General features: G+C 39.2%; 1 protein-coding gene across 4 annotated transcripts in view; it reads right to left on the minus strand.

Moving 5' to 3' along the window:
* GOLGA1 (golgin A1) overlaps positions 1-19,387 on the minus strand; it is a 48,599-nt gene that overhangs the window by 27,721 nt on the left and 1,491 nt on the right. For all 4 annotated transcript variants that reach the window (XR_006195639.1, XR_006195640.1, XM_042911800.1 and 1 more), the window contains exons 3-10: positions 18,521-18,826; positions 12,733-12,823; positions 10,652-10,726; positions 9,619-9,716; positions 8,226-8,258; positions 5,398-5,526; positions 4,900-5,069; positions 4,309-4,420 (exon numbers count right to left, since the gene is read on the minus strand). Coding sequence is in view for 2 of the 4 variants with exons in the window: in XM_042911800.1 (XP_042767734.1) it covers positions 4,309-4,420; positions 4,900-5,069; positions 5,398-5,526; positions 8,226-8,258; positions 9,619-9,716; positions 10,652-10,726; positions 12,733-12,823; positions 18,521-18,655 (843 nt within the window). In the remaining 2 variants the exon portion in view is untranslated. The remainder of the gene's footprint in view (positions 1-4,308; positions 4,421-4,899; positions 5,070-5,397; positions 5,527-8,225; positions 8,259-9,618; positions 9,717-10,651; positions 10,727-12,732; positions 12,824-18,520; positions 18,827-19,387) is intronic.

Consider the following 19,387-nt stretch of genomic DNA (forward strand, 5'->3'; position numbering starts at 1 on the left):
ACTTGACTGATCTTTGACAAAGAAGCAAAGGCAATACAATAAAGCAAAGACAGCCTCTTCAGCAAATGGTGCTGGAACAAATGGGACATCCATATGAAAAAAAATGAATCTAGACATAGAAACCTTACAACCTTCATCAAAATTAACTCAAATTGTATCACAGATATAAATGTCAAACTTAAAACTATAAAACTCATAGAAGATAACACAAGGAGAAAACCTAGATGACCATGGGGATAGCAATTATTTGTTAAATATACCACCAAGGGTGTGATGCATGAAAGAAATAATTGATAAACAGACTTCATCAACATTAGAAATGTCTACTCTGCTAAAGACAATGTCAAGAGAATAAGAAATCAAGCCACAGACTAGAGAAAATATTTGCAAAAGACACATCTGATAAAGAAGTGCTATCCAAAATGTAAAAGAAACTCTTACAATTCAACAATAAGAAAACAAATAACAGAGTAAGACAAAGAAATAAAAGTATAAGAATTTGAAACAAACAAAAACCATCATTATTCACAGATGACTGCTATTTAAGAAACTAAAAAACATCTGTATGTTAGTTATTAAGCTTAATAAGAGCTAATAAGTTGTACAAAACAATATACAAAAATAATATTTCTATAGGCCAGCAACAAATACAAAAAGTAATTTTTAAAAAAATATTTTTAAGTTCATTTTGAGAGACAGAGAGAGGGAGAGAGAGGGAGAGAGAGGGAGAGAGAGGGAGAGAGAGGGAGAGAGAGGGAGAGGGAGAAAAAGGAGGGGAGGAGCAGAGAGAGAGGGAGAGAATCCCAAGCAGGCTCCGCGCTGTCAGCACAGAGTCTGATGAGGAGCTTGAACTCACGAACTGTGAGACCATGACCTGAGCTGAAGTCGAATGCTTAACCAACTGAGCTATCCAGATGTCCCTTAAGAGGTCCTGTAATCTCTACACCCAATGTGTGGCATGTTCCACTGACTGAGCCAGCCAAAAACCCCCAAACCTTCCATATCTTAAATATGTCCTAGAATAACCTGCACAGGTGGATGAAAACTCATAGCAGCCTTGTATGTAAGAGCAAAAGACCAGAAATACCCCAGTGTTGACTGTCAATAAGATGGATAAATTTTGGTAACTTCATAATATGTAGCTGAGAAAAGAACAAGTTATAGCAGCATGTACCCATATGAAAGTTTTTTAGGAATACAATGTTGAGCACAAAAAACAAGGTTTAGAAGAATACCTACACGATGATTTATATAATTTTAACATGCATGAGAAACAAAAGAAGATATATACTGTTTAGGGATAAAATAATGGTAAAATTATAAAACAAAATGGAAGTTTCTTCCATTGTTCTATAAAACAAATGGAAGTTTCTAGACAGTGTTTACTTAGAAAAAGGAGGGGTGCCTGGATGGTTCAGTTGGTTAAGCGTCCTACTCTTGATCTTGGCTCAGGTCATGATCTCACAGTTTGTAGGTTCGAGCCTCACATCAGTCTCAGCACTGACAGCGCAGAGCCTGCTTGGGGTTCTGTCTCTCCCTCTTTCTGCCCTCCCTTCCTCACTCTGTCTCTCTCTCTCAAATAAGTAAACTTAAAAAAAATTAAATTAAAAAAAAAGAAAAAGGAATGGGATGGAACAGTGAATAGCACATGGGGAACCTCAAAGATAAACATATTACTCTTTTTAACCCGGGGGTTAGCTACATAGGGGTTCACTGACTTGTTATACTCTCTACCTTACTTATCTTTGTAAATGTTACATCTATTCAATAACGATAAACAAAACAATGGACTCCAAACTCATGATCTTCGTGATAAAACTGTCCTTCCTCTGGTGCTCTTAGCTCAATGATTGACACTATCAGCCACTCAGTTGATCACTCCAGAAACCCGAAACCATCACCAAAACTTTTCTCTTGCTCCTCTTCTACATCTATTGCAGTAGCAAGTAGGTCAGTGTCCTCACTATTTCACAAAATGTCTAGTCCATTCTCTTCACCACCACTCTTGTCAAAGCCACCATGTTATGCCTGAACAGGTATAAGAGCTTCTTAAATGGACGCCCACTCAACATTTCCTCCTAAATCAATCCCTTCTCCTCTGTGTTCTTTCTTCCAGTTCCCTGAATGTGCTAATCCTTTTCCTGCCTCAAGGTTTCTGGGTTTCTGGTTCATACTGCTCCTTGCTTAAAATTCTCTCCCACTGTCTCTCCCCCTCCGCAGCTGAAGTGTTACTTCCTCAAAGGAAATACTTGTTGACCCCCAAGGCTAATCTGATGCCATTAAAAGATGCCACAATATCCTGTAGTTTTGCTTCACTGCATGCATCAGGGTTTGTAATTATATATTTATGTATATATTACCGATTAACATCTGACTTCCCCTCTAGACTAGAAGTTCCACAAAGGCAAGTGCGGTATCTGTCTTGCTCACCACGGTGTTTCTTTTTTTAAAGATTTTATTTTTAAGTAATCTCTACACCCACCGTGTGGCTTGAACCCACAACCTGAGATCAAGAACCACACATTCCACTGACTGAGCCAGTCAGGCGCCCCTGTTCATCACACTGTTTCTTTTTTTTTTTAATTTTAATTTTAATTTTTCAATATATGAAGTTTATTGTCAAATTGATTTCCATACAACACCCAGTGCTCATCCCAAAAGGTCATCACACTGTTTCTAACACTCAGCACAGAGCACTGAACCTGGCACACAGTAAGGCTCAAATCATATTTTTAGAATGAATGAGAGAACTTACTAGTATAACCACAATCTAAAAAATTAGTTTTTCCAATTATGAAATGGATGGATTTTTTAACATGTTTGTTTATTTTTGAGAGAGAGAGAGAGAGAGAGAGAGTGCAAGTGGGGGAGGAGCAGAGAGATGCAAAATCCTAAGCAGGCTCCAGTCTCTAAGCTGTCAGCACAGAGCCCGATGTGGGACCTAAGCTCAATGTGAGATCACGACCTTAGCCGAAGTCAGACGCTCAACCAACTGAGCCACCCAGCCAGCTGCCCCTGAAATGGACAGATGGTTCTAATTGATATCAAAGTGTCTCTTGAGTCCCAAAATTTGTGTGTTATCTCCGGTACTCCCATATGTTCTGTGCCCTTCTGCTTTCTCTGCCTCCTGCTGTACTACCCATCTTTGAAATTCCAGTTCCTCCAGGAAGAGTTCCTTGACTCCTGTGCTGGAAACACATACTCTCCCTATGGCCTATCTTTTGCAATGGAAAACCTATGTCACTTATTTGGGACTTGCTGAGTTGAGAATTTCTTTTCTTGTGGTCACAGGAGGTTTGAGTTCTATAATGAAACTGTAAGTTCCTGAGAGAAAACACTAAGTCTCTAGATTTTCAGTTCACTGAGGGTAGAGACCTTATATCACACTCATTCATTTATGTAAGGTCTGTTTACTGGGTGAGGCAACAAAGTCCAGTAGCACAAGCATGAGTTTTGGAGTAAGACTTCGGTTAGAATCCAGCTTTGTCACTTATTGTGACTTAGTTTTGAATTCTTGAACAAAGTATATAACGTCTCTCAGGTTCCATTTGGGTATCTGTAGGTATGCGAAGACTCCTATTTACACAAATAGATGCTGTTAAGTCTTTGTTGCACCTGAGATTAGCAGTTCTCAAGGGATGGGGGTAGAGTCTGTGGTACCACCTGCCAGGGGATGTTCTGTCATATGATGGGAAGGGCTGGATTGTCAATGCCTGAAGGATGCTGCTGGCATTAAGAACCCAGGGGCCAGAAAGCTAAATGTCCTGCAATGCAAGGGACAATCATACAATACAATTATTCTATTCAAATTGATGAGAAGAAACATACCACTGAGAAACACTACTCTATAGTCAATAATAATATTTTTTATTCTTCTTCTTTATAGTCTCAAGCTTAGCACACGCCTGTAATAGGAAGGCAATAAATGTTGGCCAAATGAACAAATGAAGTGTAATGACTATCATTTTGAACAAACTGCGTTAGGCCCCATCATCCATGATGGTTACATCTTCTTATGCTTGAGGTCCACCATGTAGTACTTTAGAACAAATGTGAGCAGATCAAATCGTGTGCTTTGAGAATTCCTGCCAGTACAATACTGACCTCTTCTGTTAAGCAACCTTTGTTCAGCCATGTGGCCACTTACATGGGAATGTACCCTGGCTAGACCAGGAAGGAGGGCAGTGCAGACAGCATGAGAAATAGAAGTTTCAGCAGCCACCCTGAGACTGAAATTTCTGACAGATTTAGTTTCTACCCCATTCATGAATCCTAGCAACCTGGATCTGCTCCTAGAACTCTACTTACCTTCTGCAAATCCATGGAAAGCTGCTGAATGGATACTTGGAGCTCTTGTTCCTTTTGCTCCAGGGCTGCGATCTTATTTTCTGCACCTGTTTTTGAAGCTGTCACATGATCCCTTCATTGAAAGAAAGCAGACAATAAACACATTTGGAAATCTCATCTAAAGGACACTTTCTGACAGGAAAAATACAGATGGCTCTTTATATGTCAGGGCTGCAAACGTTAGCCATGTGAAGATTATCAATGGAGAAGACTCCTTGGCTCTTTCTGAAGTAGAAGCCCAAAGAGAAAAATCCCACCCAGGTTTAAGCAAAAAATCCCAGTCTGCCTTTGGTTACTCAATAGCTTAGAAACAAAAACATACTTAATTGCTTGGTAGGCTTGGAAGCTGAGCTTAGGGAGGTGAAGGGGAATAAAGGTTTTGGGTGGGGGAGGTAGAGGGTCCTGAGCCCTGGGCTGGTAAGGACAATCCAGAAGCCTTTGCCAGAACTGAGATCAGAAAGTGTTGCAATGAACAGTGGGGAAAGGCAGGCGAGCTATAGCCAGAGCTACACTAACACCGCTTCCCATGGGCCCCACAGACCAAGCAAGAACCTCTGTTCTTCCAGCGCTGAGTAGTGTCTCTGCAATTCTTCTAGCTTCTGGCTTAAGTCTGAAGACATCTGATTGGAGGTCATCAACTCTTCTTGGACGTGAGTAAGTTCTCTGGTTCGCGCCTCCAACTCTTTCTCCATTTTCCCCAGACTTTCCTCTTTTTTTAAAAGCTGATACAAAGATATAAAGTTTCATTAGGCCACTACGAAGAAATACTACTAAGACATATTTTTAAAAATAGGGATCAACAAGCCAAACTTTTATAACATTTTTGTGAGCTTATAAGGGGACTTAAATACCCAGTAGTAAAAAAAGAAAGAGAAAGGGAACACATTTCAAACAGAACCTTCCCATTATAATAAATTGAAAAACATACAAATATGACTAATATCAAAGACTACTAGGGTATGTTTCTCAGTCATTAGAGAGTGAGGACTAGTAAAACCAGAGTAATTAATCATCTATTCAGTATTTAGCTATGAAAACAAAAATGCGTACCATGTGCTTTACTTTACTTAGTTCCTGCTGCTGGAACCCCTCTAATTCATCCATTTCATCCCTCCTTTGGAAAAGATTCAAACTCTGGTTCTTCATTTCCTGTAACTGAGCTGTCAGAAACCTTTTCTCCTATTTAGAGGAAGAAGACATCATCTCAGGCAATTAAGACACCAGAAATCCATATTATATAAGCAGATTTTTTTTTTTAATCTACACAATGTTTTTATTTTTATTCGGGAGATTTTTTTTTCCCCCTAAGATTTTAAGTATTCTCTATACCCAACATGGAGCTAAAACTTGTGACTCCGAGATAGTCACACCCTCCTCCGACTGAGCCGGCCAAGTACCCCCAGCAAAATCCTTAATAAATAAACACCATTAAAAAAAACTCTTGTCAGTAGACAATTTTAGATAATGGTAAGCTTTACAGTGATAGGACCAAAATGGCCTTATCTACAAATTTAAGTTAAAAATAAATATGTTTTTTAAAAAAAATTCTTCTTTTTTTAAGTAAACTTTACAGCCAGTATTGGGCTCAAACTCATGACCCCGAGATCCAGAGTTACACGCTCTAAGCCAGCCAGGTGCCCCCCAAAAACAAATGTTTTAAATGACACCTGTGAATAAAGGGAACAAGAGCAACCATTACTTAACACTTTAAAGTTCTTAAGTTTGATCAGGAATTATAGAGGGGCACCTGGGTGGCTCAGTCGGTTAGCATCCGACTTCGGTTCAGGTCATGATCTCTCGGTCCGTGAGTTTGATCCCCGTGTCGGGCTGTGTGCTGACAGCTCAGAGCCTGGAGCCTGTTTCAGATCCTGTGTCTCCCTCTCTCTCTGACCCTCCCCCATTCATGCTCTGTCTCTCTCTGTCTCAAAAAAAAAGTTAACAAAATTAAAAAAAAAAAAAAGAAATTACAGATATCCATGTTACACATCTATTTTCAAGTGACATAGTGAACTGGCTGAATGGTGTGAATCACTAGAGTAAGGCTGAATACTCTGAAAAAATGAGATGCATTTAAGTAGAACTGGAATCAGTTAGCAATTTCAGTTAGGACATCAACAAAAGTTAGACATGACTGTGACTGGTGTCAGCAGGTTACAATCTACTAAATAACAGCTTCCCAAGATAGATTCTCTTAAGGACAAACCCTGCCGCTGCAGTTTCCAATTCCTGATTGAAAAGAAATCAAAACAGTCTAAAAATAACATTTCCAAAAATTACAGGCTTCAAAGACCTACATAGATGTCTCATTGCTCTTTCTGGGTCTAAAATATTTCTCAATCCCTCCTTGGGCGGGGGAGTAGTGGGGGTAGGGGCTCGCCCCAGTGAGCAGAAGTAGGTTTTATTTAGTTCAGTCCTACATGTATCTCCCTGTACCATAATTTAAAAAGAAATCAACGAGAATTTTAATTGCTACAATCTTTGGAGTTTAGAACACTTGAACCTAACCCATACCTCCATATTTAAGAAAACTATCATTCATACCATGTTCAGATTTTTTTTAACATATATTTTTGAGAAAGAGACAGAGTGTGACAGGGGGAGGGGTAGAGGGAGGGAGACAGAATCTGAAGCAGGCTCCAGGCTCTGAGCTGTCAGCACAGAGCCCAACTCGGGGCTCGAACCCATGAACTGTGAAATCATGACGTGAGCCCAAGTCGGAAGCTTAACTGACTGAGCCACCCAGGCATTCTGGTCAAGCATTTTTTAACTGATAGCTTGATAATCAGATTTCTACAGAACAGAAACACGAAACTGCTGGTTTAACTTGGTGTTTTCTCCTGAGAATGTAGCAACAATAAAACTCACCTGTTTAATAAAATAAACAGTAAATATATTGTGCAACTGAATCAATCAGTCTAAGAAATAATTTTTCTACCACGAAGAGTAACTTAGGAGTATTCAATGAAAACAAAAAAATGAATTAGGTAGCGGCATATAATTTGGGCTGAGGGGGCTGATTTTGAAATTAAAATGTTTTTCTAACTGTAGGCTTGAAGCTTCATCTTCCTGTTCATGTTTGGGAGCCAGGAATACATTACGTTAAGCACCTACACAGTGTTACACAAGCTATGGTGCTAAAGTAATCAATTTTCCTCATCTGTGTTTAGTCAAGAAGTGCTCTTATCTACTTAATGCTGAGCCTTGAAAAATGCCCTCCTTCTCACTGCCTCTTCAAAAAGAATTCCTAATGTTACCACAGTGCCAGTTAGGGCCCCAGTCGGAAACATATGGCAGTCGCAAATGGGGTATTTTGAGAGGAGTTTAATAAAGGGACTTTTCAAAGCTGTGGGTGGGATAAGAAAACCCAAAGAGATAATGCGCTAGTAACAGTTGGGCATGAAGGGGCAAAGGGATGAGGAGATTCCAAGAGACCCCGGGATATCCAACTGAAGCTGTGACCTTTGGTCATGGGATGCAACCAACCTGGATGGATCCCACATGGAGAAGGCTGGGGGAATAAAAGCCTTCCGACCACACTCTTCTTCTGCCCGTCGGTCTTTTGGAGTTCCCCACTGGCAGAACCCAATCGGAAGCCAGAGGGCAAAGGAGCCCTGCTGATGCAGTTTCTAACAGCCTTCAGGTACACAGAGAAAGGTAAGAGAGGGGTGGAGCGGATATTGCGAGGGGAAAACAAAAGATATCCAGCATGCCCATCCAGAAAGGAGAACGCATGAGCTTTTCAAGTTAGTGTCTAATTGTCCAGGACCTTGAGTCCAAGAGGTGGTAGAGCAATCTGTACACTGGGTACTGGAGAAACCATTTTCTAAGCCCCAAGAAGCCAACATTCATAATGAGACAAAAGTAAAAGATGAACTAACCTTTTCAAGCTGATCCATTTTTTCTGACCATTCCTAAAACAAAACAACAAAAAAAGTACAGTTTCCAGGGAAGACTATCAGTAACAAAGATTTTCAGAAAGCAAAACCACCTAATTCCCCCTGAAAAACAAGCAAGCAACCAACCAAAACAGCAAATTAAAAAAAAATCCCATAAAGTTGGCTTAGTATTAAGAAAGCCAAGAGTCCTAAAAGGAGAAGAAAATGAATTTGATAAAAAATTCTAGAACACAAATACAAGCCTGCAGATTTTTACTAAGTAGAGCACCAAACAAAGCTGTAATGTGGTGTTCTGATGCAGCTTTTCAGTTTACTCCTACGTGTTTTTCCATGAGTATTGTTATTATTTCTTGGGAGTGGGTAGCTGGGACTGGCTGAGTTGGTAACTCTATAACTGATGTTTAGAAATTAATTTACTGAAGTTGAGGGGGACAGTCTTCACCAGCCCCTAATCATTATTTTCCTTCTTATCTTGATTTTACCAGTATGTTTTATGGTGTTTGGTATAAGGCATAAGTTAAAGGTAAAAGGATTATGCCCCTTATTCACAAATCAGAGAACAGGAGTAAAAATAACCATTTGTATAAAAAGCCATATTCCAACTGTCTACAATCAGAATCCACCAATTTTAGATGATTTCTTCATTTATATACATTCATACCATAGTTATCCACTAAGTATTGGGAATGAGGTCTTTTTCTGGCTAGCAAATGTCCCAGATGATGGATACTCACTTTAAAACCAACCAACAAGCCAACCACCCACCTACTGTAGATGAATTATATATTTTCTTAAGTGAAACATCATAAATTGACCCTGTCTTAATAAATCAAGATTATCATAATATCTTGATGTTTATCTTAAAATGCCACTAAATGAAATACTCTTCATAATTATTGTAACAGTTAGTAATAGTACTATTTTCCTTTCTTATTCCAGCCTCTGTCAATGAATGGTTCTAGTGAGATTACAGGAGTTCTTTTCTGTCTAGCTCACTGGGGTTGAAGAAACTGGGGAAGAGAGGTTGTTAAGAACTATGTACATCATAGAAGCTGGCTAGCTTGATAGCATTTTCCACGATTTATCATATTTGGGGACTAGGCTTTGAGACAGGGTTTTTAGAGGACAGAGACCGTTTTCCTTTTCTTGGGATATGCCACCAGATTAGGACACATGATTTCCCTCTCCCTTTTACAAAGCTACACAGAATGATAGGATGATATTCTGGATGCATTCTCACATTCTGGATGCATTTCATGATTACAACTTCTCTCCTAGACTATAAATATTTTCTACCAGGTTTATTTCATGATTTTTGAAATCATGTCACGAAGTGAAATCTTTCCACCAGTCTTGGGCGTCACATATAAAATACCTGGTCCTTTCTGGCTAATGCCAAAGCCAGTCCTTCTGCCATTTTGGCTCTGTTGGCTTGGAATGTCTCATTCTGCTCTTGAAATTTCCGCATGGAAGCTGTTAACAAAGAGGCTCTATTTGAGATATGGAAATATTTCAGAAACGGCATGACAAATAGCCCAGTGATTACAACTGTCACCTAACAAAAAAGATCTAGGTCACGTAAGTGAATATTGAGACTGGGAAAAACCTGATCCATCTCAACTTTCCCAGAATCTTTTGGACCACAGTTGTTGTTTTTGTTGCTGGGATTATTATTATTATTATTTTTTGCTTTCTATTGTTTTGTTTTTGTAATAAGCACATATATACGTTTAGGAAGATGCCAAAAGGTAACTTTTTCAATGGCACAATGACAGAACATGAGTTGAGTAGGTTGCCAGAAAACAATAATGCCTTTGTTAAGTGATGATTACTACCACTTTCTCAGAATTAAAAATAAAAACTTAGCAAAACGAAGAAAACCTTCTTTCACTTTGTTTTCCTTTAAAAATTTTTAAGTATATATTACATCAACAGAAAATAACTTTCTATTTCTGTTAGCATCTTTCTTGGCTTGAATCCAAAGGAGAACATATAAGTTAGGATAGACTAAACAATATGTACCATTGTTGGAGGAGTGATGACAGCTTAAGATATCCCCCCATTACTGAATGCAGCAGCATGAAGCTACAGCTCAAACCAGTCTCCTAATCTAGGCCGAAGGGCCAGGCACACTATTTTACTAAAATCTAAGGGCAGCCAATACGCTGGATGAAGACAAGCTGATACACACGATGACCTTCTCCTAAGAAGCATGCCCATCATGTAACAGAAATAGGAACTGTATGTTTATAAATATCAGACAAATGTTATATCAACCTGATTAAGAAGTACACTTACAAAGATTGGAGTTATGACGAAGGACAAACTTATCCATATGCTACTGTTTCATTTAAAAAAAAAAATAAACCCTAAGAAGATTGAAAAAAAAGCAGGAAAAAAATACGTACAATCCTGGTGTTTTTCTAACGCAATTTCAAGCTTCTCTTTTATCTTCTGCAAGTTTCGGACCTGTTCAGCATAGTCTTGGGTGAGGAGGGTGACGCACATACCAGGAATGGACAAACATCAGGAAAGGAAGTTAATTAAACAAAAAAATGAGTGAAAATGATGATGATTTTCTCAACCTGAAAACCATTGCTGTTAAGGAAAGCTAGGCAGACAGCCTCCCGTTAACAATGAACAACACAGGCAAACAAGTATAGTACAAACTATCCACGGTGTTAATGGTGCGTACAAACAGGCAGATTTGTTCAGCCTGGATCGGGAACAAGAACTGGGCCTGGACTGGTCATCAGAAATGCTCTGCTCATTATTTAATTTCCAATCTCAGTTTTCGTTTCCCCTTCCAGTATTAGCAATAGGAGAGGTCAAAGGGAACTCACTAGCTCACAGTCCATACAACTGAGTAACAATGGTTAGGGCGACAGCAAACACTTTACCACAGTATGGTCTTTACCATGAAAGTACTTAATTCTCTAGAAAAGTCAGCTTCTTTTCTACACAGAAACTGAGCTTCCTATGCCATATTAAAGGTGAAAGTCAGAATTAATTACCGGGGTGGCCAAAGAAGATAGTATGGAATAGTGGAAAAGCAGGCAAGCTTTAGTTCAAATCCCAACTCTGTCAGTCCTTAGCTGAGACCTTAAGCAAATTATTGATCTTAAATATTAGTTTCTTTACTTATCAAATGATATTAATTGTGCCTGCTTCAAATGCACTTAATAAACAAAGTGTTTTAGATGTCTTAATTAGATAACAAACTAGGTATTTTTCCATGCCAGAACCACTTGATACACAGTGTTCAATAAAAGGTAGCTGCTATGTTGTTGTCGTTGTTATTCATACTTAACCTGGAGGAAAATACTCGGGACATAACTGGGCTAAGTGTCCATTCTCTTCCCTGTCCCTCCTCTAACTTAAGTCAAGCCTAAACCATTCTTCCTTCTATATTAGGGAAGGCACATGGTATTTTACAGCTTTCTCCCCAACATTAAGCAAATGTGATGTTATTTCACCTCTGTTACTGATACTACTTACAGGCAGGCGCAACAGGATAGTCACAACTGAATTTAAGGAAGACTGTAGTTAAGAGCATGGACTCTAGCAAGCAAATCTGGGTTTGGATCTCAGCTCTACCACCTACTATTACTTGTGTGACCTTAACCTCGTTCAGCCTCATAAGGCTACAGTGAGGACAAAATGAGATAATGGATCAGCTGGGAGCTGGGAGCTGTGCTATGGACCCTTGGTAACTCACACACACAAATACTTCACATACGATTTGGCGAATTCTGTAGTCTACTGCTTTCACTCCAAAAAAATGTGGGTAAGGCCAAGGGACAAAAAGAAACACAGAAGCCATTGACCACTTCACAGGATGAAACTTTCAAAATGTATCCACTGGCAGAAACCAAAATAAGAACTCACAACTCTATCACAAACATGCCCTGTCAGGCAAGGATATGACAGAAGTTGTGGTAACTGTAAACTGCACACAAAAGACATAATGAGAGTTACAGCTTCTATACAGGTGTTGAATATCATTGAAAAGTGGCCTAAAGACCCAGAATGACATTTACACAGGTGATATGTAGCAAGTGACCACATAGCACCAAACCTTCTTTGGTGCTGAAGAATCCACCTATTGGCCATTCCCTATAAATACTATTCCCTACCCCTCTCCATCTGAAAGTAGGCTATGCTAACGGGTAAAAGATGGTCATAGCTAGTCTATATACACTTTTAACACCTTTGATATCCATGGCTAGAAACCTCAGGAGCAGAAAAACCTAAGTTGTTGGGTTTGTTTTTTTTTTTTAACTTTAAAACTCAGTTTTGAATTTACACTATTCGGTACGCTAATAAAAGGAGGGAACAAAAAGGGTACAAATTGCTCCAATGTGACTAAGAAATATATCAAAATATGTCAACATAACTATAAGGTTATACTACATGGCTATTTTATAAAAAGAGAGAGTTAACCAAGGCAAGTTTTCTTTGCTTGCTTTTTATGAGTTCTTTGACATACCAGAAAGCCTGGCTTCCAATTTCCGTATCTGTTCATTTCTTCTCAAAAGCTGAGATGAAAGATCTTCTCTGGAGCTGCTTCCATCGGAAGCCTGTTGAAATTGACACAAGAAGAGGTCATATTCATACTTGGGTTTTCTGCAGTGTGAGACCCCAGTACTGAACCAGAAAGCAGTAAGTCTTATGTTAGGTTTGGTTATACTTTGACCGTGATCATTGAAGGGCCTCTTAACGTACCTGGGCCCTAGTCTATCTACTTGTAAAGTAGAAGCAACACTAGAAGGAGATAGAAGATGCTAAACAGATAGATTATGTTTGTGTGTGTGTATGCGGTACTGCGATAAGCAGTGATAAACAAATCCATTGTGATCATATCACACCAAGTACATAAAATACAAAGAATATATTTTCAGTGATAAAAAAGAAAATCACTTTATTTTTTCCAAGGTAAAGTCCTGGGATAAAATGGAGAAGGTTCTTTAGCAAGGGAGCAAAGACTGGTAAAGAACTGATCACAGACGTTGAAAAAGTTTCAGTATAGGGGCGCCTGGGTGGCTCAGTCCGTTAAGCGGCCGACTTCGGCTCAGGTCATGATCTCACAGTCCGTGAGTTCGAGCCCTGCGTCGGGCTCTGTGCTGACAGCTCAGAGCCTGGAGCCTGTTTCGGATTCTGTGTCTCCCTCTCTCTCTCTGCCCCTCCCCTGTTCATGCTCTCTCTCTGTCTCAAAAATAAATAAACGTTAAAAAAAAAAATTAAAAAAAAGAAAAAGTTTCAGTATCTTTACCTAAAATGCATCAAGAACTTTAGTCGGTAATATGGATTCAAGAATCAATATATTAATGAGACATCAATTTTCCCCAACAATCTATTTTAAAATATGTGAATATTCCTATTACTTTGAATACTGCTTACTATTGCTAATAAGTAACTTTTTTCTTTCAATTGTAAAAATTTTTATTTTTAAAAATACAGAAGACTAGGGAAAATGGTTTCATGAATGTTCTCCACCTACTTTAATAATTGCTAAAATTTCCCCATATTTCCTTCATTAAGTTTTATTTTACTGAGGTACTATAAATAAGACATGACATTTCATCCTAAATACTTTGAAAAACATTTCTAAAATTTAAGGTCATTTTCTTTTATAACCACAGTACCATTATCATGCTTAACAAAATTTAAAATATTACCTAACATCTAGTCTTTAGTCATGTTTCCCCATCTTATACTTTAAAGGTGGTTGAAAAATTCACTTTAAATATCCACTTATTTAGAATATTTAGACACTTGCCCAATCCAACATTGATGAGACCTGGTAAAGTTTATAGCAGTCTCTGGAGGTGGAAGGCCTGGGTTAAAGTCCCGTCCTCACCACTTATTAAACAAGAACCTGGGCCAATTAGTCACTTTCTCTGTGCACTGATTTCCTCGTATGTAAACTATGACCACAAACAGGATCAATCTCACAGAGCTCTGATGAAGGTTAAATAAATCAAAACTTGTCAAGTCCCGAAACAGAGACTGGCACATAATTAGTTTTAAGACATATCACCTATTATTAGTAGCAGAAATTATGATTATTACTGTTAGTGAGACATCCTATTCCCAGCATTGTGCTGAGCATTGGGAACAGAGGTGAGACAGAGAGTCCCTACCCAAAACAGCAGCAGCTGAAGCAGCTACTATTATGAAATGCCTGTTAAGAGCCAGGCATTATGCTAAGTGTTTTATTCACTAGGCAGATAAGAGCTAACATTGCAGGCCTGCAATCACAATCCTTAACAAGGTCTGCTTGTAAGGCTGGCCCTGGACTGGCCTATGGGAACTTAACACTTAAAAGGGTTCCCACCACCTGACAAGAATGGCTCACTGTACCTAACTGTGTTTGTGTAAAAAATATGGTTTATGCCGAACACCCATTTTCCTTCTGGGAGTCTGGAATTTTGGTAAATGGTTGGCAGTGGGTGCCTATGTGAAGGGCCTCCAATAAAATCTCTGGGCACTGAGTCTCTAATGAGCTTCCCTAAAAGACAATATTTTACATGTGCTGTCACAACTCATTGCTGGGGGAATTAAGTGTGTCCTATGTAACTATACGGGGAGAGGACTCTTAGAAGTTTGCACATGGTTTTCTCCAGACTTTGCCCCACGCACCTTTTCCTTTTGTTGATTATGCTTTGTATCCTTTCACTATAATAAATGACAGCAGTGAGTAAAACCATGCAGAGCCCTGTGAGCCCTCCTAGTAAATAACTGAATCTAGGGGTGAACCTTGGGTACCCCGACACATATATTTTAATAAAGACAGGTACAGTTTCTTTTTTTTCTTTTTTAAGTACTAATTTATTTATTTATTTATTTTAATATATGAAATTTATTGTCAAATTGGTTTCCATACAACACCCAGTGCTCATCCCAAAAGGTGCCCTCCTCAATACCCATCACCCACCCTCCCCTCCCTCCCACCCCCCATCAACCCTCAGTTTGTTCTCAGTTTTTAACAGTCTCTTATGCTTTGGCTCTCTCCCACTCTAACCTCTTTTTTTTTTTTTTTCCTTCCCCTCCCCCATGGGTTTCTGTTAAGTTTCTCAGGATCCACATAAGAGTGAAACCATATGGTATCAAGACAGGTACAGTTTCTAAGATGTGAAACTAAGACAAAGAAATAAAATATAGGACCTTGCCTCAAGTCACATAATAACGATGCAGCTGGGAATCAAATCCAGGTCTAACTCCTTAAGCTGACCTTTTTTTTTTTTTTAAAGTAGGCTTCGTGTCCAGTGTAAAGCCCAACATGGGGTCTGAACTCATGACCCTGAGATCAAGACCAGAGCTGAGATCAAGACACTTAACTGACTGAGTCACCCAGGCACCCCCTGACCTGAGTTTCTAACTGCTTCTCTCTACCGCCCTTCATAAGGCTCCCAATTTACTGAGAGACAAGCAAATCACCAACAATGCAATAGGTGCTATTACAGAGGTAAGTAGGAGACAAGGGACTAAACTCAGCTAGGAGGGATAAAGGGTAGAGGGGGTGATAAGGGCAGGCTGGGTCAAGGGGGCTTCCTGGAAGTAACATGTAAGCAAAGTTTTGAAAGATGCACAAGTCTGTCAGAGGAACTCAAGAGTGAAAGGAAGAGACAAGAGACATTCCAGAGAGAGGAAAGAGCAAGTGCAAAAATCTGTAGGCATGAAGGAATGTTGTCCATTCCAGAAATGCAGTCATTTCAACATGGATGGTGGACAGGTAAGCTGTGCCAAGACCATGAAAGTTTACTACTGCACTATGAGTTTGCACTTCATCGTGAAGGTGATGGGGAAACCACTGAGGAGCTGGACAGACATGAACACACAAGCAATGGAGAGACATGAACACATTTGCATTGGGGAGTTACTGGAGGCAAAGAGCCCAGATAAGCTACCACATTTTTCCAAGAAAGAAAGACAGCTTGAAATAAAATGGAAGTAAATGTACTATTAGCAATGGAGTAAAGAGAGAAAGTTTGAGACATTTAGAAGACGGAAGCCACGATATTTGTTGACTGGACGCCAAGAAATGGAGGGAAGAGTCTAAAATGCTTCCAAAATTTCATACTGGTGACTTGGGGGATGGAAGTGCACACCTGGAGATGGAGTTAACGAATTTGATTTGGTTCGTTTTAGAATTTGAGACACTAGGGGGCGCTTGGGTGGCTCAGTTGGTTAAGCCACTGACTTTGGCTCAGGTCATGATATCGTGGTTCTAGAGTTCCAGCTCCATGTCGGCCTCCAGGCTGACACCTCAGGGCCTGGAGCCTGCTTCAGATTCTGTGTCACTCTGTCTGTCCCTCCCCTGTTCACATTGTGTCTATCTCTCTCAAAAAAAGAAGTAAACATTAAACAAATTTTTTTTAGAGTTTGAGACACTAGGGGCACCTGGATGGCTCAGTCGGTTCAGTGTCCAATTCTTGATTTTGACCCAGGTCATGATCCCAGGGTTGTGGGACCAAGTACGGCATTGAGCGCCTCACTGACCGTGGAGCCTGCTTGAGATTCTCTCTTTCTCCCTCTGCCCCTTCCCCACTTGTGTACACTCTCTCTCTTTAAAAAAAAAAAAGAATTTGAGACACTAGAGGAAAAACATCTCGTTGGAGAAATGTATGCAGTGGGATACACAGGCCTGGAGATGGGGAGTGAAGATCAAAATGCACACACAGTCAGGACTCCTGGGTGGCTTACTTAGTTAAGCATCTGACTCCAGCTCAGGTCATGATCTCATGGTTCCGGAGTTCAAGTCTCACATCAGACTCTCTGCTGTCAGCACAGAGCCCACTTCAGATCCTCTGTCCCCCTTTCTCTGCCCCTCCCCAACTTGTATGTTCTCTCTCAAAAAAAAAAAAAAAATTAAAAAATGTATACACACTAACTTCAAATAGATTATTTAGAAGTCTCAAAGGAAAGTATTTCCTGAATTCAGACCAATATCTATAACTGGTATACCTTCAAGATGAAAGACTTCGTTTAGCATGTTACCATGAAGGTAAAGCAGGTACTTCTGCCACAGAACTCAGCATTGGAACTATATCCTTCAGCCTGGGGATCAAATGTGCATTATATTTCCTGGTAAATATAGCAGCCAATAATTTAGATATGGTAATCTTATTGTTCCATCCCAATAACCTAATAGCTTTCGCCATGTAATCTGAGCCAGGACAGGTCGTATAAGAAAGGAGAAAGAAGACTCATATGACCATGGAAACAACTCAAGTGTCTATAATCAGGAAAACACAGAGATAAATTGTGGCCTTGTCAAATGCTGAGTCTCAAACAAATGAATCACAGCTTCATGGAACACAGCTTCACTGGAAACAAGGTGAATTTAAAAAAAAAAAAAGTAAGTTCAAGAAGACTAAGGCATACCAGTTTTATAAAGTTGCAAATATGCAACATTAAACAAACTATTTATAAATATGTACATATAAAAAAAATATAAATATGTACATATCCTGGAGGACATTTTAAAAGTCAAGAGAATGATATATACAAAATTTAGGATGGGGTTATTTGGAGGGCAGGAAGGAAGAAAGGGAACTGGGAAGGAGCATACAAGTGGCTTCAACAGTACCCATAATGTTCTATTTCTTTGGATAGGTGGCAACTTAACAAGCATTCATTTTATTTTTATGTTTTATACTTTACATTTATATTACATACATTCTTTTACATGTATGTCAAGCATTATAAATAATTTTTAAAGAAGTTATCTGACTTAAAGAGGATCCTATCATATGCCAAAAACACACTTCCAGTCCTAAGGCTTGACATCTACCTAACACAAGAGCATCTTCATTTTTTTGAAATCTTTCCAAAAACAAAGACACTTTACAAATAAGGGACATACTGCAGTCATCGGTGTCATCTTTTCATCAACTTTCCCCATAAAATAGTGCACTCTGGCTAACTCCACACCGTAACTCACAAACCACGTTAAGCAACAATGACTTAAAGGATACCTGTCTGCAGTGACAATAAGCCAAGTCTTTTTGAGAAATAAAATATAAAACAAGATGCACAAGGTATAAAAAGAGTATAAGAGGACATTGTAGAGAATACGAAAAAGGACTTGAAAAAATTACGAAAAAAGAAACAGAAAGCACCTTAGAGTAAGAAGAATCAGATATAAACCATACATAATCTTGCAATTTAAAAAAAATATTTAAAAGAACATCCAGGTGTCCTTAGGATTCTCTGAATTATTTAAAAATGTATCAAGACTGTGCCAAATATTAGAAACTAGAGAAGATACTTACAAAGTCATCTCCTGAGTCGGCTCCCATAGAGGCAACCGATTCCTTGCTCACTGACCGTGGGATCCGAGTAGCACCTCCTGGCCTCTGGGCCACAGCAGTCTCTTCTGCTATTTTCTTCTTTAGCTTTGCAAACATTTTTGCTGTGTGGCTATCCTGCACTGATGACCAGCTTTTGAAACCACCACAGTAGTCTAGTCCTTAGGCCAGCAACCAGGACTTCAGAGACTGGTGCCTAAAAAGTTCCAGACATCCGAGATAGCTGCATTCCCACTTAAATGTGGGCCAACGGCTTACAGAACACAGTATCTAGAAATCAGATGAAGGAGAGATCTAAGTCAAACACAGGAGAGGTTTCACAACTGACTTGCTATGTTAAGCTTCAGGTTTCAAAATTAAGTTTCCTAATTTTACATGTACATTTAACAGAACCCAATTGCTAAACATTGAAAAAGCACTTGGGTACTTCATATGCATAAACAGGTAAGGAAATCCAGTCTTGAGAAGATGAGGTAATCTGCCAAAGAGTGTGTGGTTAAGTGGAAGGGCTGGTATTTGAACCGAGGACTCTGACTCACAAGTCCTTACTCTTTCTTTATTACACCACGTTGGCTATGGCATATAACACACTTTAGTAAAATTTCCCAGAGTACACATTAACATCACATCATGGCTTGGAATCCTTCCCCCAATATTAAGTTTAACTACAGTTTACTTTTTTTTTTTTAAGATGACGACAGAAATATGTAACTCAATATGGGGATAAAGGTGTAACATTCTAATGTTCTAAGATGGTTTGCAATCAGCTGTTCACTAGAAAAAGCCGACAACCTAGAAAAAAAACCCCGCAAGCCAGACAACTATACTATA

Source organism: Panthera leo, chromosome D4, assembly GCF_018350215.1.
Source record: "Panthera leo isolate Ple1 chromosome D4, P.leo_Ple1_pat1.1, whole genome shotgun sequence".
In the NCBI taxonomy this organism is placed as follows: Eukaryota; Metazoa; Chordata; class Mammalia; order Carnivora; family Felidae; genus Panthera; species Panthera leo.